This window comes from Neofelis nebulosa, chromosome 4 (genome assembly GCF_028018385.1).
Source record: "Neofelis nebulosa isolate mNeoNeb1 chromosome 4, mNeoNeb1.pri, whole genome shotgun sequence".
NCBI classification, from domain to species: domain Eukaryota; kingdom Metazoa; phylum Chordata; class Mammalia; order Carnivora; family Felidae; genus Neofelis; species Neofelis nebulosa.
The window spans coordinates 116,923,422-116,936,481 of NC_080785.1; the positions used below are offsets into that span (position 1 = coordinate 116,923,422).

A 13,060-nucleotide genomic window follows, 5' to 3' on the forward strand; every position below is an offset into this window, starting at 1 on the left:
AGCAGCGGCACAGCTGTGTGCGGTGGGCAGGCAGGACAGGCAGTGCAGGGCAGCCAGGGGAAGCCTTCCTCTGTTGGGTGGAAAATGTGACTCACATCTCCGGGAACCAGAAAAGGAAAGTTCCCAGAGAGGCATGTCTGGGGAGGCTGCAGAAAATGTCACCCCACTTCGTGTTCTTGTGATGGCGGCTCTGAGGGGATCGTGTGTCCTAAAGGAAGCTCCAGAAGAGACCGTGAGAGTGGCTTTGACAGCAAATGGGGAGATGCAGGCTAAGGTTAAATACTAACCTGGGGGATAGTGTCCATTGGGATGGTTCTCACGTGGTCGGTCTTTCTCCAGGGCAGCGTCGGTTCCACATGCAGCCAATGTGGGTGGGGAGAGGAGTGAGTGGAGTGTGAGTGACACATTCTCAGCCTGGCCCTGCTGCTGGTTTGCTGTGGAGGCTCCAGCAGGTTACTCATTTCGGGCCTTTGGTTTCTCTATCTGGAAAACTAGGGTGTTGGGGGAGGAGTTTGCATCCCATGAGCTCACAGTCTGTTCCAGGTGGGTGTGTGGTGCTGAAGCACAGTGTGCATTCGGCCAGAGTCAGGGAGATGGGCCTGAGCTCGGAACAGGAGGGTGGTGGTGTGGCCTATCCTGGGAGCCCTCTGCCAGGTGGGTTGGGGGGAAGGGGGGGAGGAGATGAGACTGCCCCCTGTTGTCCATGTGCACAGCCACCGTGTTCCCTCCATCTCGGGAGGTGCCCTAGAGATGACCTGCTGCCAGGAGTGAAGTTAGAATGTCTTCACAGCATCCCCTTGTTCATCGGTGGTTCTGTGTTGCTGGCCCCTGCTAGGCGGCCATATTCTGTCCGGGAGTGGCTGAAATAAAGGCCGCACGTTGACTTTATTCTTCTAGCTTTATTCCAAGCTTCTCTAAATTCATTCTAGGACGCTTTACATTTCTTTGCCTTCTGTGACCACCTCCCCAAAACATGTCCCCACTTTGCGACATTGCGTCAGCCAGGACTCCAGTTCCAAGGAACAAAAACCAGCCTGAGCTGACGTAAGCACAAAAGGAAGGGAGTTTTATTGGGAGGACCCCGGGCCGTCTCCTGGAGCCCAGGGTCATGGGTACAGCAGTTACCAGGAAGGAAGGGCCGGCCCTTGCCTGGGAGAGCTGGTGAGGAAGCCAGGCTCTCCCTCCCCTGGCTCTGCACCAGCCCGGATCTCTGCTGCTCACCCACCTAGCCAGGTTGGCACAGCCATCCCATGGCTCCTGAGACCAATCTCAGTCTCCTACTGAGCCTCACTTAGTAGCTGGCCCCGTGCCTGGGTCAGATTTCCAGCTTGGCCTACAGGGCAAGGTCACTTTGGCCACGGCTATCTTAGCCCTGCCTCGTGGATGGAGGTCAGGAGGTGGGGAGAACATGGGCTCAGCATTAAAAAGACCCTTCGGAAGGTAGGCTTCAAGCTGCAGGCTGTCCTCCATGGGCAGCATGACCAGCCCCTGAAGGGCAGGACTCCCCTGTCACCACGGGCTTGGCCCCCAACCCCTCACCTCAGGTGGTCCTCCAACCCCTTTGCAGCTGCTCCTCTTCCTTTCTCACACGTGGAGAAATGGAGGCTAGAGGGGTGTGGCTACTGCCTGATGAGTGGAGGGCTGGCATTCACTGCAGGTCTACTTGGCCTCTGAGCCTTGTTCTCGTGGCGCCATTTTTGCCCATACCGGGATGGGTTGCACTTACTCCATCCCCATTGCTGATGTGTTGAGCTAATAAATGAAACTCCCTACTTTTCCTTAACGTGCTGCTGCTAAGCCACATCTTCCCCCATCTTGGATGTGAGTAATTTCATGTTAGATCCAAGCACGTCCTGGCTCATCCTTGTAGGTCCAGATCTTTATCACAGAACGTGTTTTTCACTCCTGTTCATTTCCCATCATGGGAAGGTTTGCTGTGCAAGCTTTTTGTATCTTTATCCTGGCTACTGGTTGAAATCTTTAAAGGGAAGGCCAGGGGTGGATGAGCCCTGATCCCCCTCACACTGACATTGCCCTCTCCCCTGGGCCCTCTGGGCGGCCCTTCAACCAGCTGTCTTCCAGTTGTCTTGCAACTCAGGGCACATCCTTCTCCATCTTGTCTTCTGCACTGTCAGGAGAGGTCTTTCCTGGCTGGAACCTTAGGCGGCTATTTGATTCACACACCTTCTCTGTCCTGGATACCAGGCCAAGGTCTGGGGATCCAGAAATGCTTCCTGGTCCTTGCTCTCAAGTGTGCCTGGGCTAGAGGAGCCAGGTGCCGGTGTCTTCTGGGTGCACTTAGAAGGGGTGATTGACTTGCTGAACGTGCAGGTGGCCATAAAAGTCTTCACAGAGAGGATAGGTGAATGAGGTTTTAAAGGATGAGCAGAGTTTACCAGGCAGACAGTATTGATGTTCTTGGGGCAGGGGAGAGTGTCGGCAGAGCAGAGGGGGTGAGGGGTGGGATACATCCTGTATTTCTGCCTCCGTCGTGATTTGTGTGGTCATAGTAGAAACCGACTGGAGCTGTCTCTAGCTTAAGCAGAAACCGGGAGTATGTCGGAAGGGTCCTGGGATGGCTTAGAGCACCCGGAGGGGTACAGGGCACACCGTGAGAGAGGCAGGGACTGGGCTTGCTCTGGGGACTTGACTGGAGGGGCTGTGAAGGCTTCTCATGTACCCACCGAGGCCCCGCTCACTGAATTCGCTGTGGTTTAGCAGGTTCTCTTCAGTTTTGAAGTCAGAGGCAGCAGATGGGCTGGGCTTCACTTTGTCTCTCATCAGGAAGGGCTGCGGGACACGCTCACGGCAGAGGAGGGGAGGGTGCTGACAAGGGCCTTGCGCAGAGGAGCCGCGTTCCCTGCAGGCAGGATGGGTGCCTGTCCACGGTGGTGGAGGGACACGGAGACACGTCTTCCCTCGCAGCTGCACCGCGTGTGGAAGGACTGGGGTCCCAGCTGGGGCGAGCAAGCGACGCCACTCCCTGTCTGCCTGCCGAAGCCGCAGCTGACCCCAGCCTCCTCTTCTCCCCAGAATCGGCCTTCGGTGATCACGTGTGCCTCGGCCAGCACCCGCAACTGTAACCTCTCGCACTGCCCCATCGCGCACAGCGGCTGTGTGGCGGCCGGGCCAGCCAGCTACCGGAGGGCCCCGAGCTGTAAGTCACCCTGTGTGTGGGGTGGGAGGCAGCCGGGCGGGGGCTCGGGCTTCCTCGTTGGGTAGGATTCAAGTGCAGTGTTTGCAGTTCGGCATTGTGCCGTGGACGGAACAACTAGCCCCTGGAGCTTGTTCTATAGAGGTCGAAAAAGTGTGAGTTGTTTTTGAGCCCACAGGCACCCAGCATTGTGTCTGGCTTGAGTGGGACAGAGGGAAGAAACCTCCAGGATCCCGCTGTAGCGGGACAAGATCTACAATTACTTAAGACCACGCACTCTCTCTCTGAACTCACACCTAGTCCAGGGTGGCACGTTGCTGTGTTCAGAGAAGCGACCTGCCCAAATGCCCAGCTAGGGCGGGTGGAGACGGGCCCTCTGTCCCCAGAGCCCTGACCGACTGCTGTCCTACCCCCCAACAGCCACCACCACCTGTGACCCCGTGGTGGAGGAGCACTTCCGCAGGAGCCTGGGCAAGAACTACAAGGAGCCCGAGCCGGCGCCCAACTCGGTGTCCATCACGGGCTCCGTGGACGACCACTTTGCCAAAGCCCTGGGTGATACGTGGCTTCAGATCAAGGCGGCCAAGGATGGCGCATCCAGCAGCCCCGAGTCAGCCTCTCGCAGGGGCCAGCCCTCCAGCCCCTCGGCGCACATGGTCAGCCACAGTCACTCTCCCTCCGTGGTCTCGTGAAGGGAGCACCACCCTTGAACAAGATGTCAATCTGCATGGTTTGCCTGAGCTTTGAACAGTCAGTGCTTAAAACACAGAAAAAAAAAAAATTTTGTGGGGGGTGGGGTAGGGGGAAGGGTAGGGAAGGGATGGTTTATTCGCAAAAACCATGTCGTTGGGATTTTTGTTCTGTTTTGTACTTGCTTGGTATTCGTACCTGGGGGCCCTCCGACACGAGAGCAGGAGCTGCACGTGGAGCATCCGATGTAGCGTCCTACCTTCCTGCCTCAGTTACCAAAGAGACCTCTGATGCAGGTCCACTGCCCTGACGGGGGCCAGGACTCCACGGCGCACGCTTTCTCAGTCACAGGCCATGACGTTGGTGACTCAAATGCTTTGTGCTTTTTATTTGCTTCTCGAGACCAGGGTGTGTGTGGCTTAGCTTCCATTGCGTGTTTGGTCCGGCCCGCGCGTGCGTGCGCGCGCGCGCGCGCGTCTACTTGAAGAGAACAGAGAACTGTCGCGTCTGATTTGCACTATTGGAGGAGGGCTAAAGTTGCCTGCCTGACAACTTTATGTGAGATGCTAGTACTCTGAGGGCAAACTGCTGAAAAACAAAGGGTTTAAGGATGACATTTCTGACCATTTGTGTTTTTGTTGTTTTTTTTTTTTGTTTTGTTTTGTTTTAATTTAGACAAAACAGCTTTGGAAGGGGAAGTCTCATACAGGTTATAGGTCTTTCTCTCTAGATTTCAGGTGCTCGCAACTGGACTGCAGACTCTACCAATCACGGGCATTTTTACCTTTCCTAAACACTGCAGTTTGTTAGACTAGAGCTGAGGTTGGACGATTCTATAGTGCTTTCAACGTGATGCATGTTTTAATGGAGAAAAATAGCTGGTTTCTATTAATTGTATAGATAGTAAACAAGAACCTTAATACTTACTAGCTTCTTTTCAGAATTAGTTTATTTTTGTCAGTTACAGTCCTAGATATACTTACTGCTGGTACAGTTGTACTCTGAGATTTGTGTTTGGTCGTCACACTACTCCTGAGCAGCGCGGGGCTGCCCGGCCCTGGAGACGGGCAGTCGAGTCGTTGGTCAGCCGCGGTGCAGGATGCTGGAGTTTTTGCTGCCGGCTGACATTTATTTTTTGCATCCCTGTCTGCTTATTACTAGTGCCCAGGGGAGTTGGGATTTGTGTCTTCCAACTTCCCTCCATGCAGAAACTGTTCCCTTTCAACCCTTTTGGCTGAACAGCAGATTACTGACAATCTGTGATATGGTATTTTGTGTGCTTCCTCGTACGCTGGGGCCAAGGCAGTATACATTCCTCTGACTTTATACAGTTATTACTGCATTTATTATTGTTTGCTATAGTAATAGCTACTAACTAGAAATTAGGCAAAGAAGAAAGCATGACGGACACAGCTGTGGATGTTCAACAGCTGCTCCTCTTTTTTGTGTTAAACGTACATTTCTATTCTCCCCACCCCTCCACCGTGCGACATTCCAGCCTCACCCACCAGAGGGCTTAAGAAGACACCTGCCCTGGTGACACAGGCGTGACCGCCTCCCCTCCCCCCCGTGAGGCACCGTGGACTCGCGGGAGCCCTCCAGGCTGGTTTTCAGTGTAAGAAAAATACAAGTTAGCTGGTTAATTTTGAAAATGGTCACTGGGAAATAAAGGTCAGCGGATTGGCTCTTGCTGTGGTCACAGGGTGGCCGCAGGTCTTTCAAAAGGCGAAAGAAAAGCCCTTCTCCTCTTGCCCCTGCACACATTTCACTCCCACTTAACTGGGCTTCCAGGCTTTCGCATTCAGGCCCCTATATTTTCTGTAGGAAGAAATCAGAACACTTTTTTTATATAGGTAACTTTAAGACCATCATTACGCTGTGCGTAAAGAATGTACAGAGAAATTTGTAGGTATTTTTTGAAGAACAATTAATTTGTTAATGATATGTAGCTATTTAATTTTCCCCTTTCCTATTGTAATCATTTTTTTTTTTTGGTTTGGAAAAAAAAGTTGATCTTTTTTTTTTTTTTTTTTTTGTCGTAGATTTGTCTGTAAAAGTGCAGGAACACAGTTATTCTATGAGAACACTGCATCTGCCTTAATAGCCACTAGTTTGTTATTGCTACAGGCTACTGAGCGTTCACAGGAAAACAACCCCACTGCCGGTGGGCTCTGTGAAGAGCAGGCTCCTGGGACAGCCATCTAGTCTGTCCACAAGCGAGGCCGTTGCTTTGGGAGGAACGGCCCCCGGGCGCTGGCCTATCTGGGATAGGCGGTACCCTGGAGGGGCACCGGCAAGTGGGGAAGCAGAAAACCAAACATTTCACTGGGAAAGGACACACTCCCTGGCCTCGGGAGGAGCACAGTGAGTTCTTCACAGAGCCACGCCGTTGCAGTGAGTTCTGACCGTTCTCTCCATGTTTGTAAATCTGTAATATACCATTCTCTGTGGCCTGTTTTCCTGGAAGAAAAAAAAAAGGTTTGGCAGGCCATCTTTTTTTTTGTACTTAAAAGTAGCCTTAAGAACAATAATAAAGTGCTCTTAAACCACAGGCTGTGTGTGTGACCCGTGGGCCCCGGGGAGGGCTCAGTGGCCCTGCACCAACAGATCCCACACAGGCCGGAACACTGCTGAGCACCTGGCCTGCAGAATCCCCACTCTTGTAAGAGCCAGCCTCAGACTCCACTCTAGCCTGGGTCCTGGGCCTGATACAGTAGAGGGCACCCCTGGGTGGGGCAGGCGTGCCCCTCACTTGGCTGCAGGAGAGCGGGCTTGGGTGCCAAGGCCTCCTCTCCGGGGCAGGAGGGGCACCTGCCCAGGCGGCAGTGGCAACTTCTTTCTTCCCCTGAGCAGGGACAGACAGATGCTCTGCCCACACATGAGGACAGGCCAAGCGGCGGAGGAGCCGTCTGGGTCGCTGTCTGTCCATACTGGAGTTCTGGGTTCACTGGAACGAGTGTGGGCCCTTCTGTTCCACATGGAGGTCAGCTCTCTTCCCCTCCCTCTCCAGCAGACCAGGCTGACAGAGCTCACAGGCACATCAGCCCTCGCTGGTGCCCACAGGCCCCTCTCTGGGGTTTGCATTGTGGTCCAGGGACCCTGGTGCTGCCCCCACAGTGGCTGCCGGAAGGAGCTGGTTTCTCATTTCCCCATTGGCTGTGTGTAGGGCTGACTTCTTCCCTGTCCTCATTGCTGCCCCAGCCGGGGCCAAGGTAGGAAGGATCCTGGGAGTTTTGACTACCAAACGACCAGAAGAAGAAGAAAAAAGAACTCGTGGAGGGAACCAAGTCCAAGATCAGTGGCAATGCCAAAGCCAAGGTTATTATTTAGCTCAGAACTGGCAGGATCATGAATCAGGAGAAATGGAGAACCCCAGAAGCTCCTGGGCAGTGGAGAGGGGGCCCTGGTCCTCAAGGTATGCAGAGGAGGGGACCAGAAAGATGGGAGGGGCGCAGGGCCCAGAGTCACCTATCCTGGAGGTGGCAGTCGCATTCGGGCAACAGAGAAGTCCTCCACAGGCAGCCAGGGAGAAGCCAGCCACACGAGGGTGGGCTGCATCAGACCGTCTCATCGTCGCTCATGTCCCAGATCTGTGTAGAGAAGGGGGGACGTTCAGTGTTCAGCTGGCCGGTGGTGCCCGCTGATGTGGGCTCAAACCTGCGCTGGGTGATGACAAGAATGATGGCTCCCACCTGCAGATGACTCACTGCACGCCTCAAGACACCCTTGGCACTAAGGACAGACACCCTATTTCTTGTATAATGAGAGCAAATCCCAGAGAAGGGAGGTCATTTACCTGAGGCCTCACTGCTGAGTGAGTGAACCAGTGGCTAGCCTGGGGGCGGGGTGCTGAGATTTGAACAGGGAGCGTGAACACCCCTTACCTGCACCGTCCACCGCACAGCAGCCATCCCTGCCCCGACTGGCCCCGCTGCCTCGTTTCTGCAGCACCGACCACCATCCCAAATCATCCTCTCCAACCACCTCGCTGCGCACTGTCTGCCCTCACTGAGTGCAGGAGATCTGGCTCGTGCGCTTGCTCTGAGGGGGCCCAGCCTGCCTGCGCACACACTTCCCACCGTGGCAGGTTCCCACTCTTGGGCGGCATGTCAGCTGCGGTCCAGGTGCCAAATGCACTACAGATGGCACACGTGGACAAGCACCGAAGAGCTGTCTGTCCCTTGTAAGCTCTCTGCCCACCAGCCCCAGGGGAGACAGCCAGATCCTCTCTCTGTCCCTCCTTGTGTGTCTCTGGTGAGCCCCAAACTTCTGGGGCCAACCTTCATGGGGAGAGCGGGGCTTCCTCAGCCGTGCTGCTGTGAGACGAAGGAGCAGGCCTGGATGCCCATCTAGCTGTCCCCCCGAGGTCTGGCTCTTTTGCTGCAGCTATCTGCAGGAATCCCTGAGAGGGAGCCCGAGGCCAGCACGGAGGCCCCCCCAGGGCTCCTCACACCCTGGGATCCCTGGGGGGGCTGGTCCCTGAACTTATGCCTCCAGACTTTCAAAATTCCTAGAATTGGTTGCAAAAGGCCACCTCAATCCTAGCAGAGCTGAGAAGGAACATCATGTTTACACGAGGCTGGCCCAGGGAGATGGGGAGGCCCGGCCAAGGTAAATATCAACACCAGCTTGGCTTTCAAAGTCAAGGATGTGGAAAATAAATACAGAGAGAAGGAAATTTCCTTTATCCTGAGGTCCCAGTTGCCTGGGCCGAGGGCTGGTGGTGGCTGTGCCTCTCACACCCATCCCCCTTTCTACATACACCCTACTGTCCTGAGATATCAAGATGGGATGCGCAAGCCAAGATCCGGATGCCGGCAGGAGCAGGGACGGGTGGGGAGGAGCTCGGTCTGGGGTCTGGCCACCTGAATGAGGCCAGGCAGGCCCTGCCTTTCTCTGGGTCTAGCTCCCCACCCAGCAGATCCACAGTACGACTTGAAATAGACTCTGGGGCCTGGGCCCTCGATGGGATTTGGTGGTGGTGGGGGCCGGGGGTGGCTGCATCTCGAACCAAGGGTGCACTCAGGAGCCCACGTTTGTGATAATCCTCTGGTTCAGACCCCCTGACTGGGAAACCAGCCACCAGAGGGTTCGCTGGTGAGGTTCATCCATTCTTTTCACTCATTCAATAAACATGTTTGTGGAGCCCCTTCCTGTGCTACAGCTGCATAGACCTGGTGCAAATACTCCCTCCTCCACTCCTCACAATAGCCTGGGAGGTGTGGATGGAAACACATTCAGGGAGGTAAGACGGCTTGCCCTGGATTACACAGACAGCAAGGTGTGGAGCTGGGAGCACAGGTGTGTGGGAAGAAGTATGTGAACAACCGGGGCTGCCCAGGGCAGGCCGCACAGAGGAAGGGGCCACGGCCTGTGGGCTGTAGCCTGCCAGAGGTGGGAGAGATGCCAACCAGGGCCTGGGAGGTCTGTGTCAACAGGCAGTGCCCTCTGTGAATAGATGGGGTTTCTCATAGGACACTGGGGGGCCAGGCCCAGGGTAGGGCTTTACGGGAAAGCAGGAGTTCCAGGGAGCCTCCATCCACTTTATCACCCGTTTGGTTGCATCTCAGCTATGGGGAAGGGTCCTCAGCACCCAGCCCTGCCTTTGCACACCGTTGGGGGGGGAGGAGCAGGAGAGGTGCAGGCTCTGGCCCTGGCTCCTGGAGCCCCCAGGTGGTGCAGGGCATCAAGTGAGGCGTCCAGAGGGCTTATGATGCCAGGACTCCCCAGAGGGGGGGCGGGGGGTAATGGGTTTTACATAACTGCTGGGGGATTTTCTAGGAGTTCCCTGGGCCTGAAGAGGGTTTCTCCACTAGGGTAGCCAGTCCTTTTCCCATCCTCTGGGCTCAGGAAAGCTTAACTGTAAGCTTCTAGAAACTTAAGGCTCCACAACGCATTACGATCTCACTTCTGGGTGGAATCTAAAAAAGCTGAACTCAGAGAACCAGAGAGCAGAAGGTTGGTTGCCAGGGGCTGGGGGGAAATGAGATGTGGGGCAAAGGGTACAAACTTTGCGTTATAAGAGGAGTCGGTTCTGGAGGTCCCGCATACAGAGCACGGCAACTACAGCGAAAAATACTATCTACTTGAAACTGGCCGAGGGAATAGATCTTAAGTGTTCTCCACACACACACACACGCACACCACAATAACCACGTGAGGTGATGGCTACAGTAGTTAATAGTGGCAATCATTTCATAATGTATATGAAATCACCACTTTGTAAAACCTAAATTTATACAATTTGTGTCAGTCACTGCTCGGTAAAGCTGGGGAGGAAAAAACAAACGACAGCGTCCTCTCACTCTAGAATAAGGACTCGAGAGTGGGGGCGCCGGGATCAGTCTGCTCCCTGCTGTGTCCTCAGCCTCCCTCACACACCTGGCATAGAAGGGGGCCCTGTGGATGTCCTCTTCAGGATGAATGAAGGTTGTATTAAACTGGCAAAGATTTAAAATGTGTTGATACTCAGTGCTGGCAAGGGAGTGGCAAAACACTTCCAGAAGGAATATAAATTGGTACCATATTTTTTAACAGAAGAGATCTGGCAATATATAATGCAAAGCTTTAACAACATTCAGGGGCGCCTGGGTGGCTCAGTCGGTTAAGCTCCCGACTCTTGATTTCAGCTCAGGTCACGATATGGTTTGTGGGTTCGAGCCCCGTGTTGGGCTCTGCGCTGTCAGCACGGAGCTTGGGATTCTCTCTCTCCATGTCTCTCTCTGCCCCTCCCCTGTTCATGCTCTCTCTCTGTCTCAAAATAAACATAAAAAAATAAAAATACACATACTCTAAGGAAGAGATAAATGATCTCCTTTTTGCAGATGATATTCAAGTACACCTAGAAAACCCAAGAAAATAAAAGCTAATATGAATAAAGACAATAAAGTGTTCAGTAAGAGAGCAAGGTATAAAATTACCAACAACAAATTCTAGCCTCCATATATGCAAACAGTATCCAGTTGGCAAAGAGTGAGAGAGAAGAGCCCATTATAAGCGATGCAAGGGATCCAACTCGGAATGAACCTACACGAAATGTCTGACATCCACATGGAGAAAGCCCTCCCACACAGTCCTGCAGGGGTCCTCCCGAGAGTCTTATGGAAAGGAAACTGAAACGAATGGGGGAAATGTTCCTTGTTTGTGCACAGGGCGATTCAACAGCAATAAACATGTCAACTTCACCCAAGTTCATAGAGAGATTTACCACACTTTCAATTTTAAAAAATCAACAAGTATCTTTTCTGGAGCTAGACAAGCTGGTTCTAAGGTTTATGAGGAAAAACAAATAAGCAAGAGTATCTAGGAAAACCTTGGCAAAGACAAGCAACGAGGAGGTTCTGTATGTTCAAACATGTCATAAAGTCTCCAATTTAGAGAAGGTTACATCACCATGGGAACAGACAGATGGGCCAATGGAACAAAATGAGTCCAGAAACAACAGAACAGTATGTCCAAGTACATATGGAAATTTAGTATCTTAATGATAAAGGTCTGGGGAATATGATCTCAAATCACTACCAAAAGATGGACTTTTTAATAGAGGATATGGGGACAACCAGACAGTCATTTGCAAAAAGATAAAACTGGGGCGCCTGGGTGACTCAGTCGGTTAAGCATCTGACTCTTAGTTGCAGCTCAGGTCATGATCTCATGATTCTGCACTGACGGTGTGGAGCCTGCTTAGGATTCTCTCTCTGCCTCTCCCCCTGCCCCCACCTCAAAATATATAAACTTAAAAAAAAGATAAAACTGATTCCATTTCTCATTGTATACCAGAATCTACTCCAAATGGGACAGGTCTAAATGTACAACAGCAAAATCATACAAATACTAGAGGTACATGTGGGTAAGCTCCTTTATAACCTGGGAGTGGGGAGCCTATAGCTTAAAATCTTTAAGCAATAAAACAGATACACTGGATTATGTGAAAACACATGTGTGCAATTATACATAGAAAAATCATTCTATGCAAAGTTGAAAAGACAACCAAGTGGGAGAAAACACTGCATAAAGGGCTAATCTCCCTAAATTACAAATAGCTCTTAAAAATGAAGAAGAGAAGGGGCGCCTGGGTGGCTTGGTTGGTTAAGTGACTGACTTCAGCTTGGGTCATGATCTTGTGGTCTGTGGGTTCAATCCTCACGTCAGGCTCTGTACTGACAGCTGAGAGCCTGGAGCCTGCTTCAGATTCTGTGTCTCCCTCTCTCACTGCCCCTCCCCTGCTCATGCTCCCTGTCTCAAAAATAAATAAAACATTAAAAAAAAATAAAAATAATCAAGATGAGAAAGACCAATAAACTTATTCTTTTTTTTTTTTTTTTTTAACGTTTATTCATTTTTGAGAGAGACAGAGCTTGAGTGGGGGAGGAGCAGAAAGAGCAGGAGACACAGAATCCGAAGCAGGCTCCGGGCTCTGAGCTCTCGGCACAAAGCTCTATGTGGGACCTCGAACCCATGAACCTTGAGATCATGACCTGAGCTGAAGTTGGCCCGACTGAGCCACCCAGGCACCCCTTTTTAAAAAATGTTTTTATTATCCATTTTTGAGAGAGACAGAGCGAGAGTGGGGGAAGGGCAGAAAGAGAGGGACATATAGAATTTGAAGCAGGCTCCAGGCTCTGAGATGTCAGCACAGAACCTGAGGCAGGGCTCGAACCCACGAACCGCAAGATCATGACCTGAGCCCAAGTCGATGCTTAACTGACTGGGCCACCCAGGGGCCCCTATATTGATTCTTTCTTAAACAAACCAAGGACATTGGCAGGTCACAGAAAAAATGGAAAAGAGCCTTTAAACATAAGAAAAGGGGTTCAACTGCTCAGAATAAGAGAAATGCTAAAATTTCATAGGATACAAAAAATGCTAACCAGAAAGAATATTGAGTCTTCACAAAAATCAAAACTTCTCATCTTTATTCCACTAGAAAGAAAAATATCCATAGTGTATATAAAAAGGACTTGTAACCAGAATATATAAAGAACTCCTACTGCTCAATAGTAGACAGGTAACCTGTTTTTTTTGTTTGTTTTGTTTTTTTCTTATGGGCAAAAGATGTGAATAGACACTTCACAATGAAGGAAATATAATGGCCAGTAAGAACCTGAAGAGGTGCTCAGCATCCTTAGTCCTCAGGGAAATGCAAACCAGAAAGAGGCACCACACTGTACCTTCTAGAACCGCCAAAATGAAACTAGGCCGGTAACAACAAAATTG

The 13,060-nt window shown here is 51.9% G+C and overlaps 2 protein-coding genes across 11 annotated transcripts in view; one reads left to right on the forward strand and one right to left on the reverse strand.

The window, feature by feature from the left end:
- The window catches only part of VGLL4 (vestigial like family member 4), a 163,914-nt gene extending 157,519 nt beyond the window's left edge, over nt 1-6,395 (forward strand). For all 6 annotated transcript variants that reach the window (XM_058725988.1, XM_058725987.1, XM_058725986.1 and 3 more), the window contains 2 exons: nt 3,034-3,157; nt 3,575-6,395. In XM_058725988.1, the coding sequence (XP_058581971.1) occupies nt 3,034-3,157; nt 3,575-3,846 (396 nt within the window). In that variant the 3' untranslated portion in view covers nt 3,847-6,395. The remainder of the gene's footprint in view (nt 1-3,033; nt 3,158-3,574) is intronic.
- A 737-nt stretch (nt 6,396-7,132) lies between these two features.
- The window catches only part of ATG7 (autophagy related 7), a 249,423-nt gene continuing 243,495 nt past the window's right edge, over nt 7,133-13,060 (reverse strand). For all 5 annotated transcript variants that reach the window (XM_058725980.1, XM_058725977.1, XM_058725978.1 and 2 more), the window contains one exon: nt 7,133-7,434. In XM_058725980.1, coding sequence (XP_058581963.1) covers nt 7,402-7,434 — 33 coding nt within the window. In that variant the 3' untranslated portion in view covers nt 7,133-7,401. The remainder of the gene's footprint in view (nt 7,435-13,060) is intronic.